We start from the raw sequence: 17,447 nt of genomic DNA on the forward strand, positions 1-17,447 counted from the left end.
TCACAATTTAAAGTCAGACTTTATTGTTTATAACAAATGCATTGCAGGATGGATGCAAGGAAACTAATCACAAGCCAGGGCCTGGGAACAATTCATAGCAGTTTTGTAACATATCAGAATCACCTGCTTTCTTTTATATAAAATTCTATCCAGAGGACCCTTTCAAGAGAGGAGTCAGTAACCATGATAATAAGGTCTATACCCACCCGGGGAAGGGAAAGGAAGATGAACATTATGACCTTAAGGTTGCAAACTTCAAAAAGGATATTTGAAAGGCATTCTGTTATTGGATAACAGTATTTGACAGCAAGGATATTTGTCTAGAGTTTAAAGATCTTGTCCAGGAAAATAAAACATGAAGGATATATCTACTGAAATTGTTACTATTAGAATACCTGACTAACAGAACTTCCTATTCTTTTGATTATGGAGGGGTTCATTGCAATATCAGCATCTACTTTAGCCCTTTCTCTAATCATTGTATTCTCTATATGCATCCAGAGTGATGTTTTCAAATTAGAAAGCCACTACCAGCACCATCACCTTTCCAAAATTAAGCAGTGGATTACCACTTACCTTAGGATAAAAGGCCAAAATTCTTTACAGGATGGTTATACCTGTCTGCATCTGAAGCCTCATCTCCCAGACTCTCCTCTTTATATTTTCCTCTAGCCATACTAATCTTTAGTTACTCAAACTCACCCAGCTCCTTCACCCATCTAGGAAATTCTGTCTCTTCTACTTGGAATGTTCTTTTCTCATCTCTTTCCCTAACTAACTCAAATTTATCATTCAAATCTCAGTTCAAAGGCCACTTCTACAAAGATATTTATCCAGGATTAGGTCAAATTCCCCTCGTATTTTCATGACTTTCTATACTTTCCTTCTTACCACTCACCATAATACTATGAGATAGTATTCTATTTTGGTCTTTATTGAATCTTGAGTCTCAGAACAGAGTCTGGTACATATTGTTTAAGAACTCAATCTGAAAGTGAATCTGTGCAATTCTTTGCGATCCCATGGACTACACAGTCCATGGAATTCTCCAGGCCAGAATACTAGAGTGGGTATTCTGGCCCTTCCCTTCTCCAGTGGATCTTTCCAACCCAGGGATTGAACCGGGGTCTCCTGCATTGCAGGTGGATTCTTTACCAACTGAGCGATCAAGGAATCCAGTAAATCAGTTGAGGAAGTAAAGCAGTACAAATAGGATACGAGTTGTTTTGAAACACAGGTAAGAAAAATGAAGAGCATACAAGAAAGGAAGTGCAAGGAATTAAGAAATATTTTGAATAAAAATTAGTAGATTTAAGGTTTATGTGGGGGAAAAGGGCAAGTTAAGAGAAAGGGAAAAAATGAAGGAAATATCACAGGTCTCTAAATAAGTGGTGAAACAGAGCAGCAGGGAGTATGAAAGGTTTGCTGAAGACAAAAATTGAAGGTCACATTTTGGACATGCCACATATGAGATGTCTGTGAAATACTGAAGTAGAGATGTGAAGCATTTGTTGTAAACGTGAAGGTGAAGAAGAGCTCTGGTTGGCAGATTCAGGTCTCTATGCCAAAGCATGTGTTTTAAATCCATGGAAATGATTGCAATCACTTAGAGAGAGGTTAGAGAGACAGAGAATTAAATCCAACTGAGTTCTTAGGTGAAACAGAAGCTAATCCAAAAAAAAAAAAAAAACTGAAAAAGAGCAATCAGCAAAGGAAAAGGAAAATAAGGAAAGAGTAGAATCATAGAGACCAAAGGAAGAGAGGAAGTGAGAGTGTCTCTCCATATTGAATAGTGTAGTGAAACAGAGCAAGATGAGGATAAAGGAGTACATGGTATTAGTAACAAAAATATTTTCGATTATGTTGACAACAGCAGATTAAATGAAGTAATGATGGAAACTGGAGTAAGGGGATGAAAAATGACTGGTGTTGAGGACGTTGAGACTGTGTCATGAAAACTTAGGAGTTTGACAAGGAAGAGAAAAATTGAGAGTCATGGATTTTATTTAGCTGAGAGAGGGGACTAAAAAAGAAAGATTGTTAAGTCAGAAGAAAAGGGATAATCTAAGAAATAAAGTCCTCAAAAAGGTGAAAATGGAGGGCATGGACTTCGGTAAAATGAAGTGCTCTATGCTCATTATGATAGGATGAAAGAAGAATATGAAAGGGGCAAATGTAGATACAAGATTTATGGGTGAAAAGAGAGTTTCCAAGATATGGCTTCTATTTTCTGATTCAATCATGAAAATAAAACAACTGAGAGTTATAAGAAACCCTAGATGAGAGACTTAACAAATTCCAAATTTACAGTCAAAGTGAAGGAGAATAAATAGCTAAAAGATCAGGAAGAAAATCTGAGTATAGGGTGCCATGAAAGCCCTACCTAAACATACATCCACATTAGGGGTTAAGAGATGGAACAAAAGCCATACATCATCATCATGTTAAAGCTATTAACATGAAAGGGAAAGAAAAAGAAGAAAGAATATAAAGTAGGAGAAGATACCTGTGAGCTCAAGAGAATTAAGAACTATAGACTACATAATTTATTTTATTTTTTTAATTTCTTAACCATGAAAGGGTCTTTATATTGTGAAAAATACCCAAGTGTTATACCTGTATGACTGTATGGGAATCATCATTAAATAAGCTATGCTGTGCTGCTGTTAGAAACATTTTATGTAAGAAATACAGATGTGGATTAAAGATACATAGCTGGGCAAATGGTGTTAATGGCAACAAACATTTTTCAACATGCCTTTCTGAGTTCTTAGAAATTATTTTGAGAAATAATGAGAATCTTCTAAAATGAAACAAAATGTTGATTGTACTTATAATTATCATTTTTTATGCTTTTCTGAGTTGTTCAAGTTGATTATTATAGCTTTTACCAAAATTAATGAATCATGAAAAGTTACATATTACATATATAATAAAAGAAACTTTATTTCTCTGGGCATATATATACATATATTTAATTTAAATTTTATAATTTAGATTCAGTATGAATTGCAATAAATGGATCCTCAGCAGAGTTACTAATTGAAAAATAAGCATTACCATCACAAGAAACATTGATTTCAATTCCTGTACAATTGTCACCAATTTTATCTCCAGAAATAACATCACAATATGTACCAGGAGGAAGACCAGTTTGCAAAGTTGCAGATAACGCCCTGTAAAAATGAAATTTAAGATTTAACTTGAATTCTCCACAAGTAAAATCAAGATTAGAGACTGTCTCTAAAATAGTTTAACTGTGTGCTATAGAACTCTAAGCAGTCAATTTCGCAATTAAAATAAAATTCAAACACAAAGACCTCTTCGGTGGATGTAAATAGTTTTATCAGAGCCAACAAAATTCTTATAGAGGACTTCAGAGTTTCTTAGTCAATAATAAATTTTATAGAAAAAAAAAAAGTTTGAAGAGTATCAGTGAAGATTTGAGTGACTTATGTCCCTTAGAGAAAATTACTACCTTTGGTAAACACAAATATTTTTAATTTGCCTTTGTCTGAACTTAAGAATATACTTATTACTTTCAAGAATTTAAATTTGATTATTTCTTCAAAAAATTTTTAAGAAGTTAAAATAAATTGAGGTTGCAGATAAAAATAATCTCACATTTCTATGAAGAAGTATACAGTTTCAAAATATAAAGATGTCTCATAAACTTGTTTCTCCCATCTACAAAAGACAGACATACAAAAGACAGACATCAAAGGACTAGCAATGAATTCTTGGGGAAGATAAGTATATACTTTATTTATTTTTTTGTCAGTGAAATATATGTCGGCCTAGAGTGGGCTAAGAAGAATGGAAGTTGGCCTTGGATTAAGACATTGCAACTGCCTGCAAAGAGGTCTTCTGAGCTATAGTTCTATAAGGGAAACAGTATGCTAGAGGTAGAGAATTATAAGTATCATAAATGAAAATCAGTATGAGATGTCTCAGACAAAAACTCAAAAATCTCCTGAGGTGATTAAATGACCTATATATGTATTATATGTATTCATTATATATATGCTTTAAAAAGTATTTGTCACAAAGAGACAGGAAAGTGAAAAAGAAGACCAAAAAACCAGATAGTAGAGTAGGTGAAAAAAAGTTATAGAAAAAGATATTTCAGACTAGAGGGAACATTTTCCCATTATTGATTTAAAATCCCTAGAAGACATTCTTCTAGAAATTTCACAAAGTTTTTATTAACTATGCTGTGTACTTTATATGAGGGGCATATACATGTGCATCATATCTACCAAAGATATGCAAGAGTGCACAAAAAATAACTCCACTTAGAAAAGAAAGTACGTATAAACAGAGCTCAAAAGAATAAGAGTCATCATCATCATTTTTCTTCTGGCCTTTTCTGATCATTATGTTTTCTTAATCTGCCATCTAAAGAATTTTTCAGAGATGAAAAAAGCAAATGAGCAGGAAAAGAATAAACCAAGAATATTAGCATAAAATATCATTTTTAACTGATATTTACTTACCAGTCATCATTGTTGAAAACAATGAATCCTTTGTTTCCTCTTCCAAAAGCTACTTGGTTACTACCATTATCCCACCAGTTTGTAAAAGGTTGTCCATCAACCACATTACGGAATATAACCATGTTCCTAAAAAAAAAAGAGCATGTGAAATAATGATGACTGCTTCAATAGTTTAAAATAAAATGTTAAGAAAGTTTATTGTTAGAGGATATGTCTAAATAAGTATTCCTACCTTATTTGACGCCATCGATGTTCACAGACCCAGCCATTGCCACAAGTAGTATCTGGATTAATAGTAACTTCTTTAATTACTCCATTATTATTTGGTGGCCCGACCCAATCATTAACATCCTCAATTAGCAAAAAAAAAAAAAAAATCAATTTTAAAAGCTCAATTTTTTTTTAATTGGAGGAAAACTGCTTTACAATGTTGTGTTGGCTTCTGCTGCTTAAAAATATGAATCAGCCACAAGTATACACATGCCTCCTCCCTCCTGAATGCCCTACCCTCCAATACCACCCTTCCACATTGTCACAGAGCAGTAGGTTGAGCTCCCTTAATAATACAGCAACTTCCCACTAGCTATCTATTTTACATATGGTGATGTATGTTTCAATGTTACTCTCAATTTTCCATCCCTCCTTCCCCTGCAGTGTCCACAAGTCTCTTCTCTATGTCTAAGTCTCTTCCTACCCTGCAAATAGGTTCAAACATACCATTTTTCTAGATTCCACATATATGCATTAATATATCTATTTTTCTCTGACTTACTTCACTGTATATAACAGGCTCTAGGTTCATCCATCTCAGTTTAACTCACTCAAATTCATTCCTTTTTATGTCTGAGCAATATTCTATTGGGTATATGTACCACAACTTTATCTATTCATCTGTCACTGGACATCTAGGTTGCTTCCATGTCCTGTCTATTGTAAATAGGGTTGCTATGAACATTGGGGTACATGTGTATTTTTTAATAATGGTTTTCTCAGGGTATATGCCCAGTAGTGGGATTGCTGGGTCATATGATAATTTTATTCCTAATTTTTAAAGAAATCTCTATACTGTTCTCCATAGTTACTGTATCAATTTACATTCCTACCAACAGTGCAAGCAGGTTCCCTTTTCTCCACATCCTCTCCTGCATTCAATTATAGATCTTTTGGTGATGGCCATTCTGACTGATGTGAGGTGATACCTCATTGTAGTTTTGATTTGCATTTCTTTAATAATAAGTGATGTTGAGCATCTTTTCATGTGTTTACTGGCCATCTGTATGTGTTCTCTAGAGAAATGTCTGTTTAGGTCTTATGTCCCCCCCATCTTTTTTTATTGAGTTATTTGTTCTGATATTGAGCTTCATGAGCTGCTTATGTATTTTAGGGATTAATCCTCTGTCAGTTGCTTCATTTGCTATTATTTTCTCCCATTCTGATGGCTGTCTTTTCATCTTGTTTATAGTTTCCTTTGCTGTGCAAAAGCTTTTAAGTTTGATTAGGTGCCATTTTTTAATTTTTGTTTTTATTTCCATTACTCTAGGAGGGTCAAAGAGGATCTTGCTGTGATTTATGTCAGTGTTCTGCCTATGTTTTCCTCCAAGAGTTTTATAGTTTCTGGCCTTACATTTAGGTCTTTAATCCATTTTGGGTTTATTTTTGAATGGTGTTAGGAAGTGGTCTAATTTCGTTCTTTTACATGTAGTTATCCAGTTTTCCCAGCACCATTTATTGATAAAAGCTTACATTTTTAACATTACATGTGTCCTTATTTTTACCATCTGAGCCACTCATTTAGTACACCGAACCCAATCTGTCCTATTTGTGTCTTTGTAGTGTCTTCATTTACTATCCAACTTGCTCAGTATTTTTACTGAATTTCTCTTATCCCTAACTTTTCATTCTCTAGTGCCGTATTTCAAACAAGGGAATGATTTTTTTTAACCCTCTCATTATCTTTCCAAGGAATTACAATGACTTTTCAATATCACTATTGGAAGTGAGTATAATGTCATTGAAATGGCAAGGACTTTATTGTTAGAAAAAGCAAGATTTAAATTCTTATTCTTAGGTTCTATTACTAAGAATAAGTAACAGGTTCTGTTACTACTAACAAGGAAAACTTAGTTAATACACATAACTTCTGTGCCTCACTTTCCTCTTCTATAAAATGAAGATATGACTTAGTTTCTATAAAAATTGAATAAGATATGTAAAAATGCTTTACAGATGATAATTGCTAAATACATATTATTTTATTTCATTCTCCTTTTTTCAATAAATATATTAATCAAAATATAACAATATCCTTTACTAAATTGACCAAATTTCTGACTGGTACTTTCAAAGATAATCATAGGAAAAGACAGATTATGTCAAGGAAGGTTATCAATATCTGTCTTAAATCATATGGTATGATGAATGACGGATAAAACTAAGAGTTGTTAGCATGCAGAAGTCTTGAAAAAGCCTTGCAAATGTTATGGAGAAAGGAAAATGAACATATGCCATGACTCCTGACATCAGAAATAAAAAAAAGACTAATTGTACTGGAAATTATAAGTTGGGTCAATATAAAGGAACACCTAAATATTAAGGCTGTTAAGAATAGAATGAGTTGCTGTAAAAAGTAGTAGTAGACTTCTAAACTTGAAAAGGACCTACTAGAAATTAGAGAAATATCTATCTGAAGATAGATATTCCCCTTGAGGTATGAAGTTGCTGTATGATGCTACATTTGAAATCTCCAGTTTGAAAAGTAAACTTCACTAAATTTCCAAATACCTTAATATACATTTTACTCACTGTATCCTTATTTTTAAGGGGTATTTTTTTTTGTAGGCCGGTTGGCTGAGAGTGTATATTTGTTATAATTTGAAACAACCTACATACTCTGTCAACAGAGATCATTCATTTTTGATTTTTAAATATCCACTGCATTGTTAAAAGAGCACTATATCAGATTTACACTTAATAAATATTTGATAAACTAGTGAATGTAATACCATCATGAGAAATTAAACCAAAATTAATTATTTTTGTTTGAGAAAAAGATATTTTGGACAGCACCAAAACTCACTTTTCCATCCTCAAAATGTCTTGGCCAATGGTAGCTTGACATTACTCGTGTAAATCCATAGGGATGAGCGAGCATAAATCCAACTCCCATTTTGTACAGTCTAAAAGGCATAAAATTATAACATTATAGAAGAAAATAATATTTTTAACGTCATTAAAATGTAGGTTTAAAAATGGAGAACTTTGTTTCTTACCTAGCATCCCAGAATGTAAGAATAGATGCTCCCCCAGCTCCATGCCCTCGCTGATTGTCATGGTTATCAACAAAGACAAGTGCCCTGTCAGAAGGCATGAAACCCCAGCCTTCTCCCCAGTTCCTATTAAAAAACAAATCTTAAAAACACATATATGCATTCTTTTACAATGACTTTAGAATAACCTAAATGTGTATTCCTTTCACTATAGCACCCTGTAATGAAATGCTCTCTCTAATTAAACAATTATTCTCAAGGCTTTTAAAATATAATATATATAGATATATTGGGTTGCATTTGGTTTTTGCCATTAGATGGCTCTAGTAGTGCTTAGTTATCTTTCAACTGAAACAACTTAGTTAGATTGTGTTGTGACAGCTGTCATAGCAGTATGCATTTAAAAAAAAATATCAAAATTGGTGAGTTTTTGTTAGCCATTTTAATATTAATGATGCAGAGAAAAAGCAGCATTTTTGGCATACCATGCTTCATTATAGTCATGTCCGACTCTTAGAGGCCCCATGGACTATACAGACCAGGGAATTCTCTAGGCCAGAATACTGGAGTGGGTAGCCTTTCCCTTCTCCAGGGGATCTTCCCAACACAGTGATAGAACCCAGGTCTCCCACATTGCAGGCAGATTCTTTACCAGCTGAGTCACAAGGGAAGCCCAAGAATACTGGAGTGGGTAGCCTATCCCTTCTCCAGCAGATCTTCCCAATCCAGAAATCGAATTGGGGTCCCCTGCATTGCAGGTGGATTCTTTACCAACTGAGCTATCAGGGAAGCCCACTATTTCAAGAAACATTTAAATGCAACTGAAATGCAAAAGGAGAAGGCAGTGGCACCCCACTCCAGTACTCTTGCCTGGAAAATCCCATGGGTGGAGGAGCCTGGTAGGCTGCAGTCCATGGGGTCGCTAAGGGTCGGACACAACTGAGCGACTTCACTTTCACTTTTCACTTTCATGCATTGGAGAAGGAAATGGCAACCCATTCCAGTGTTCTTGCCTGGAGAATCCCAGGGACAGAGGAGCCTGGTGGGCTGCCATCTCTGGGGTCACACAGAGTCGGACACAACTAAAGTGACGCAGCAGCAGCAGAAATGCAAAAAACGATTTGAGCAGGTTATGGAGAAGGCACTGTTACTGATTGAATGTGTCAAAAGTGCAAATTTTTGTGAAGTTTTACAAAGTTTCTTTTTTTTTTTTTTCAAGATTTAATGTACATTTATTCTTAACATGTGGAACATATAAAGATTTTATACTGAATAAATGATATTCATTAAGCCAGAGGAAAAGGAGGAATTTATATCGTTTTTTTTTTTTTTTAAACTACATTATCTTCATGTTTGAGATTCCACACTAGATGATGTTCCATGGTCTAGTAGACCAGATGAAGTTTATAGTAATCAAATTGAGACACTTTTGAGAGTAATCAATGTTATACCACACATGTGATAGCCAACACATTCAAAATACCCAAATCAGGAACTGAAAATCATTTGTACCAGCGTGGTTAGGTTAATCGCTTTGATATTTGGGTTCCACATCGTTAAGTGGGGAAAAAAACTTCTTGATTATATTTCTGCATGCAGTTCTCTAATTAGACATAAATAAAAATTCCATTTTAAAAACAAAACTGCCAGAAAGAAAAACACCAATACAGTATACTAACGCATATATATGGAATTTAGAAAGATGGTAACGACAACCCTGTATGCGAGACAGCAAAAGAGACACAGACGTATAGAACAGTCTTTTGGACTCTGTGGGAGAGGGAGAGGGGGATGATTTGGGAGAATGGCATTAAAACATGTATAATATCATATAAGAAATGAATCGCAAGTCCAGGTTCGATGCAGGATACAAGAAGCTTAGGGCTGGTGCACTGGGATGACCCAGAGGGATGGTATGGAGAGGGAGGTGGGAGGGGGGTTCAGGATGGGGAACACGTGTACACCCATGGTGGATGCATGTTAATGTATGGCAAAACCAACAGAATATTGTAAAGTAAAAAAAAAAAAAAATAATAATAATAAAATAAAATTTAATTAAAAAATAAATAAATAAAAACAAAATTGCAACAAAGAATGAAAAGTAGATACTGTATAATAGATAAAATTATGAAGTTGCCTGGCAGAAGATAGTGGAACTAAATGGTGAATATGTTGTTCAATAAAATTCTTGGTAAAAATGAAAAATGTGTCTTCTTTGATACTTAAAAACTGAAAGAACCTTAATTTTATCTAGGAATATATTCCATGCATGTATATATGTAGGAATTACTTAAATTACATTCATGTTACAGATATAAGATTTTTGTTATAAAAGATATTTTAAAATTTTCAGTATATTATAATTTAGATGGGCTTTAGAAGGACCAACATCCACTATCATACTATACAGAATGAGAAACTGGGTTTAAATAAGCCTTCAATATTATATTGTTATAATGTTAATATTTGAAATCAATTAGTTGATTAATATATGTAATTCTATAGCATGGCTTCATTGTAGGAAGCCATTCATAAATTATAGAATCATTTTAACAATAACCTGGGCTTGAAAATTATATGCAAACATTAGTCAAATCTAGTAGAGTCATGTTGAAATCTCTAGATCAAAATCACAGATTAAAATCTCTAGATTATGCTTTGGATCTCAAAAAGCACCTCTTTGTGATTGACATTCTAAATAATGATGATGATCCCTTAGCAGTTAGGGAAGTATAACACTTGTTATTAATAAATGAATCCTTGAAAGTTGTCTAAATAAAATGTATTAAGAAGAAAACTCATGCTGGGGTAATATCACAAATAAATCTGTGAAATAATTCAAAGGATAAATCATATTTCATTTACTTTAAGTAAGCCATCTTCTCTCCACTCCACTTGCGTAGAACTGTGCCTAGTTTCACACCATACTTAAATTCTGTCACATGGCCATTTCCAAAGTAATCACTGCTTGTAATTGTCTCACCACCCAGATCAATTACCTCATAGAAATGAAGAAAAAAATATCATTTAAGAAAGAATTTTAACTAATAAGTTAAAATTATATAGAAAATAGCTTTATCTATTTTTATGAAATGCCCCAAATAGTTTTCCTTATATCAAAATTCTTATTTTTCTTTGCTAAAATATATACTACAATATTAAAAGGAGCATGACAAAGTAACCTGTTGTCCTGTAAGAATGCTGTCCAAATTAGTCTTAATCATAAATGATAAAAGTAGCTCATATTTATATAGCACTTAATGCCTGGCTGACAATATTTCTCAGTGTTTGATAAATATTACCTCTTTAATTCTCCAAATAATATAAAGATATAACCATTATCATTATTCTTTTTGATAAATTTTGAAAAAATTGCTCCTCAGGTTGATCAATTTACTATACATCTAAATAGTGCTCTAGCCAAGATTTAAAGTCAGATAACCTGTCTTAAGACAATTACTATATTATTATCTGTCTTCTATAATGACTTCTGGGGACATTATATGACATAGAGATTTTTGCAACCTATATAAATTATCAGAACTTGCATAAAAAACCTCTTATGATAAACATACAGTCTGAATAAAAGGAGGTTAAGGAACACTCTTCTATATAAATGATTCATCCATTAATCTACAGAAACTGTGTTTTTAATGAAATCTGCCATTTATTTTCTGATAAATTATTGATGAATACTGATGAATTATACTCTGATGAATAATAAATGGTATTGTTTTATATGGACACGATCCATAGAGTTGCAAAGAGTCAGATAAGACTGAAGTGACTTAGCATACACATGTATTGACATACCTCCTGGTAAATGAAAGGTCTACTTCCTTCAGGGAACCAGCTTGTGTTTAGATTATGCAGTTTATCCAAAACTGCCTTTATGTCTCCAGGCCACATGTGCTTAGAAGCATCAATTCGGAACCCTGCTACACCAATGTCAATGAGTCGGTTTAGATATTCAGCAACTGTGGAGCGCACGTAATCTTTCGCCAATGCAAGATCAAGAAGACCAACCAGACGACAATCTCTGACCTACAGAAGTAAAACTTTGTGATTGATCCTTGGAACATCACCTCCGCCTGAGAATCCATTTAATTATTTTCATTTATTCATTAATATTCATAGATATTTCTATAGTGCCTTCTTTGCACTGGTCTCTTAAGTTACTGACATCCTACTATGGACATACCTTAGAAATATTTTTCATTATAAAAATAGAGAATGTAGAAAATGCAGTGGATGACATTTTTCATTGTGAAAAATTAGATTTCAGAAAATGTTTTAAATATTGATTTGAAATTATTATTTTTAACAGTCAGACTTGGAATCTTGTTTTTCTAAACAATCTAAACTAACATTTAAAATGGAGATCAGTAAACTACATGTGGATAATAAAAAGCATAGATAGCTCGTTTTTTCTAAGTACCTGATAAGCAACATCATAGCTTTTAATTTCTCCATTTCCAGTATTACATTTTTCATCATTAAAATCCCATCCAGAGTATGGGACTGCTGGGAAATCCCTAGTTCCAGGGTTGAAGTAACTTCCACAAGTACTGCTCGTTCCCGCACTCACACCACTTCCAGTCATATGATTAATTACAGCATCCACATAAATGCGAACCTGAAAAAAAAATTTCTATTTCAGTTTGGCTTACAGAGGTAGAAATTTATATTATTATTTAGAGTTTATAGCACATTGATGACACTCCAAAATATTTGTTATTTTATAACTTACCATCTTAGAAAAGCAACAGTCAAGTGTAAAAGAAAGCATTGTGAACTGAAGCCCTACATGCATTCCAGCCACTTGGTCAAATGGCTCAAGCAGTAAAGAACCTGCCTGCAATGCAGGAGATGCAGGAGACATGAGATCGATCCCTGGGTCAGAGAAGATCCCCTGGAGAAGGAAATGGTAACCCACTCCAGTATTCTTGCCTGGAAAATTCCATGGACCAAGGAGACTGGCGGGCTATAGTCCATAGGCTTGCAACGGGTCAGACATGACCGCGTAAGCGCTGAGTATGATAAATTAAATGAACCCCAAACTATGAAAAAAATGCAAAGACACTATTATTGGCAGGAGATCAGAATCAGTTGAGGAAGGAGAGATTATTGATTTTTGAAATTACATGGGTCATCCTAAAAAACAGAAGCCAGCCTCTAGTATCTATTTAGGATCAGAAGAAATAAAATTAGGTATTGTCTCTCATTATCCTCCTTATCAAAGAGAAAATAATTACATATCATCATAAAACCTGTGGGAAGGAAGACCTGGGATTATGGGTGGAGAAACAAGTCACATGAACCTATCAGTAAATATTATAAGTAGAATTTCCTATTCAAAACTGGAAAAGTATTTCCGAGGAATGTGTACAGAAAAAGGGGTTAAAACTTGCTATTTTGCTTTAAGCTTGTGGCCTTAAACTTTTCCTTCATCTTCTTTAGTGGACAAATGGCATATATACAAATAATTTAAAAAGCTGAATATTAGGTAACAACTAAATTTTATATTTTTAAAATATAAAATTAAAAAATATAAAATTTATTTGTAGCTAAAGTATGAAGTAAAATTTCAAAATATATGAAAATTATTCTGCTTAAAAGGAACAAGAGGCAAGAGAGATAAATTATTTTTCTATATAATATGTTTAAAGAAAACTTTAATTCACTTACACCAACATTGTTACATCTAGTCACCATGTCTTTGAATTCACTTTCATTTCCTGATCTTGTACATAACTTGTAGCTAACTGGTTGGTATCTTTCCCACCAAGGTCTTGAAGGGTCAGTAATCACAGCATTTTCACTGGGTGGGGAGATCTACAAATAAAACAAGCTTAATAAGCATCAAATTATGGCTTACTTTATATCACTGAATATTTTAGAAACTAATCAATAGTCTAAAATTACTTCTGAATCTTTGTATTTGCAGCTACATTTCTTTGCAACTATTGAATATCCTGGTGAAAAAAATTATCTTAGAAATAAAACAAAGTCGCCAACAATTTCAATTTTTTTTTTTCCCTCAGAAAACTGTTTTACTTAGAGTACTTTAATTGTGAGGTAAAATGTTGTCCCAGCTTTCAGACACAGAGGATACTACCACTTACTCTCAGCACAGCAAAGTCTGCAACTTATACAATGAACAATACTCACCTGAACCCCTCCAAATCCTTTGGGGGCTAAGTATCGCTCACATTCAAGAGCAATATCGACCCAGCGCCACTCAAACAGATGGACAATAGATGTCCGTCCAGTTTTGGTGTGTGGGGCATACTGAGCCCAGCAGAACACAATGACTGAAAGCAACAGAAAGAACTTCATTTTGCATTGAAGTTGTCAGTGTTCTTTCCAGCAACTATCTGTATTCCTGTAAGAAGAATATTTTACAAAGTAAATGTTAACATGAATAAACACTTGGACCACAGACTCTTTATTCATAATCTGAACAGAACTATTAATAATAACATTAAATGGATGAAGAACATCCATAAAATCTCATAGGAATACCACCTAAATCAGCAGTCACCAACATTTTTGGTACCAGGGTCTTGTTTCATGGAAGACAATTTTTCCATGGCTACCAGGGGTGGGGGATGGTACAGGTGGTAATTCAAGTGTTGGGAGCAATGGGGAGTGGCAGATGAAGCCTTGTTGGCTCATAAGCTGTACACACCTCTTGCTATGAGACCCAGTTCCTAATAGGTCATGGACTGGTACTGGTACTGGTCCATGGCTGGGAGTTTGGAGAGTCGTGATCTAAATGACCTTTTATAACAATGTTTTCCTTATTGAGAGAATATTAAAATATATATAAAGTTCATAATCATGCATTACTTAGCTAGGATTAGACCTTATTTCTGAAGTCCTCTATTAATAGAAGGAAAAAACAATTGGAGTCAACTGAATTCACAGTCAAAATATTTCAAATATTCGTAACATTTCAGTTTCAAAAAATAAAACAAAACAAAAACAGACTATTCAATTCCATTCTGGTTTTACCCTCAACCAAAATTTGTAATCATTTAACTTTCTGCACCAAGATTTAAGAAACCACTTGGAAGATGAATGACCGTGAATTGAGGAAACAGAGTTTCCTTCCTCCCCTCTTCATCAAATCCTGTGCTTAATGCATTGGCTGTAGCAGTAGAGTGTGGCTTTTTTCCCCCTCTTATTTCTTATAACCGAGTATCTCTTATATATGATAAAACACTGTTAATAAATTCACATCCATTTTCCTTCTTAATATACATGAAATTCTACTAGACAGAATATAGTACTGGTGGAAAAAAGTTAATCTAGTCATTCAACAAGCATTAACTAAGTGTCTGTTTTTTTGCTAAGAACATGGATAATATTCAGGATACAATGATGAACAAGACAGACAAGATACTGTTCTCGAGCAACTTACATTATAGTGGAAAAGAAAGAAAATACATGAGTAGATAATAGTAAAACAATGTAAGATGACAATAAGAACTAGTATTAAATAACAGTGTAATAAAATAGAAAATGACTTCACCATCAGTGTATTTTAGACTGAATAGTCAGGGAAGGTACCTTTGACAAAGTGATTTTCAGGTAGAATTTGAAAGATTAGAAGAAGGCAGTTATTTTAAGATCAGAAAAAGAGTAATCTAGTTAGAAGAAAGTGCAATAGTAAAAGCCCAAAGTAGGAAAAAGCTAAGAATACTCAAATGACACTAAAAAGATAAAATAAAATAAATAAAAGTCAGTGCAACTAAAGCAGGTGGCAAAGCGGAGAGGAAAACAAGATGAGGTCAAGAGAAATAGGCCAGATCATGTAGGGCCCTATGGAATATAATGAAAGAGAAGGCCACTGAGGGTCAAATAAAGGGACCTAAAAGATTCTGATTAGCTTTTAAAAATAATTAGTGCTCTGCTGTGAAGAAAGTAGCTTATAGGAAGACAAGAATAGAGGCAAACAGATCAGTAGGCTTTTTCAGTGGTCTAGGAAAGAAGTAAATGGTTTGGACTGGGGCAGTGACAGAACACATTTCACAGGTAAAAAGGCAATAGGTTTACAGATAGATTAGAGCTCAAGAATAAGGGAAAGAGAAAAACTAAAGAAGTGGGTATTTGGTGACACCATTTACTAAGATGAGGAAAAATGAAGTACTAGCTTCGTGGAGGAAATACCAAGAGCACTCTATGAATCCTAATGCTCTGCTTCAGTCCTTTCTCCAACCCACTTTGTGAATAATCTCTATATTCAAATTTTTAAAAAAATTATAATTTAGTTCAAGCTGCTGTAACAAGAATACCATAGACTGGATGGCTTATAATTAAATGTTTATTTCTCACATTCGTGGAGTCTGGGGAACCCAAGATCAAAATATCAGAAATCCAGTGTCTGGTGAAAGCTCCCTTCCATGATCACAGATGGACATTTTCTTCTTGTATCCTCACATGGTATAGACCATTGAGAATTTTACACTTTTTTGCTTCTTACAAGGACACTAATTCTATCAGGGGAGCTTCACTCTCATGACTTTACCTTAACATAATTACTTCCCAAAGGTGTCATTGCCTAATATCATCCCACTGAGAGGTAGCGTATCAACATCTGAATTTTGTGGTGGAGTGAAACACAAACACGGTCCCTAACACCCATCCATTGCAAAACTAAAATTCTTTTATATTTTACAAGCAACTTTATTCCTTCATGACTTTCAAGTATTTTCAAGTTCCCTTCTATCACCCTTGAATACCTAGTAACTATTCTTCCTTTCAGATGCATAAAGCATCTTTATGAAGTTTATCTTGATAGTAAGGTAGGACTATTCTCCATGATAGTTTTTGAACTTATATGATATTAATAAGTGATATTTGATTAATTCTGTAAAAAGTAAATATTTATATGGCCATGATTCTGGAACAAATTTTCTTAAGGGTAGACTTCATAGTTAATGGTCCTTGCAAAACAAATAGCATAATCAATAAATGTTTGCAACATACAGACTCTAAAATTCAGGTATTGTGTAAGACACTGGTGTAGCTTGGGTCATGTCCACATTGATTTTTTTTAAAACAAATGAACATTATGTCAGAAATTGTATAATATAGTCTACTCTAATCATTGCAGAAACTTTGCACACATAAAGGAACTAAGGCTTAGAGAGACTGAACAAATTGTTCAGGCTCACATAATAAGTTACAAAGTTGAAATTTGATAATCGCCCTAGCACAGGTCAACATTCTATGTACTACAACAAAGTTTCTCATAGAATTTTTGAGTTGTAATGTCCAATATGGTAGCCACAAGGAACACTTCACTATTAAACCCTTGAAATACGATCCCCCTCAGTCAGTCTATCCCATCAGGAAGCTTTCATAAGCCTCTAACCTTCTCCAACAGAGGGCACACAGACTGAAAATCAAAATCACAGAAAACTAACCAATCTAGTCGCAAGGACCACAGCCTTGTCTAACTCAATGAAACTATGAGCCATGCTGTGTAGGGCCACCCAAGACAGACAGGTCATGGTGGAGAGTTCTGACAAATGTGGTCCACTGGAGAAGGGAATGGCAAGCCACTTCAATATTCTTGCCTTGAGAACCCTGTGAACAGTATGAAAGCGCAAAAAGATAGGACACTGAAAGACGAATTCCCCAGGTAGGTAGGTACTCAATATGCCACTGGAGATCA

General features: G+C 34.0%; 1 protein-coding gene across 2 annotated transcripts in view; it reads right to left on the reverse strand.

Moving 5' to 3' along the window:
• LOC102275430 (alpha-amylase 2B) overlaps positions 1 to 17,447 on the reverse strand; it is a 76,144-nt gene continuing 58,697 nt past the window's right edge. For both annotated transcript variants that reach the window (XM_070367585.1, XM_005897949.2), the window contains 10 exons: positions 13,934 to 14,147; positions 13,451 to 13,597; positions 12,201 to 12,398; positions 11,576 to 11,806; positions 10,628 to 10,761; positions 7,766 to 7,888; positions 7,573 to 7,672; positions 4,729 to 4,847; positions 4,497 to 4,622; positions 1 to 3,176 (listed from right to left, as the gene is read on the reverse strand). In XM_070367585.1, the coding sequence (XP_070223686.1) occupies positions 2,987 to 3,176; positions 4,497 to 4,622; positions 4,729 to 4,847; positions 7,573 to 7,672; positions 7,766 to 7,888; positions 10,628 to 10,761; positions 11,576 to 11,806; positions 12,201 to 12,398; positions 13,451 to 13,597; positions 13,934 to 14,101 (1,536 nt within the window). In that variant the 5' untranslated portion in view covers positions 14,102 to 14,147 and the 3' untranslated portion in view covers positions 1 to 2,986. The remainder of the gene's footprint in view (positions 3,177 to 4,496; positions 4,623 to 4,728; positions 4,848 to 7,572; positions 7,673 to 7,765; positions 7,889 to 10,627; positions 10,762 to 11,575; positions 11,807 to 12,200; positions 12,399 to 13,450; positions 13,598 to 13,933; positions 14,148 to 17,447) is intronic.

This window comes from Bos mutus, chromosome 3 (genome assembly GCF_027580195.1).
Source record: "Bos mutus isolate GX-2022 chromosome 3, NWIPB_WYAK_1.1, whole genome shotgun sequence".
In the NCBI taxonomy this organism is placed as follows: domain Eukaryota; kingdom Metazoa; phylum Chordata; class Mammalia; order Artiodactyla; family Bovidae; genus Bos; species Bos mutus.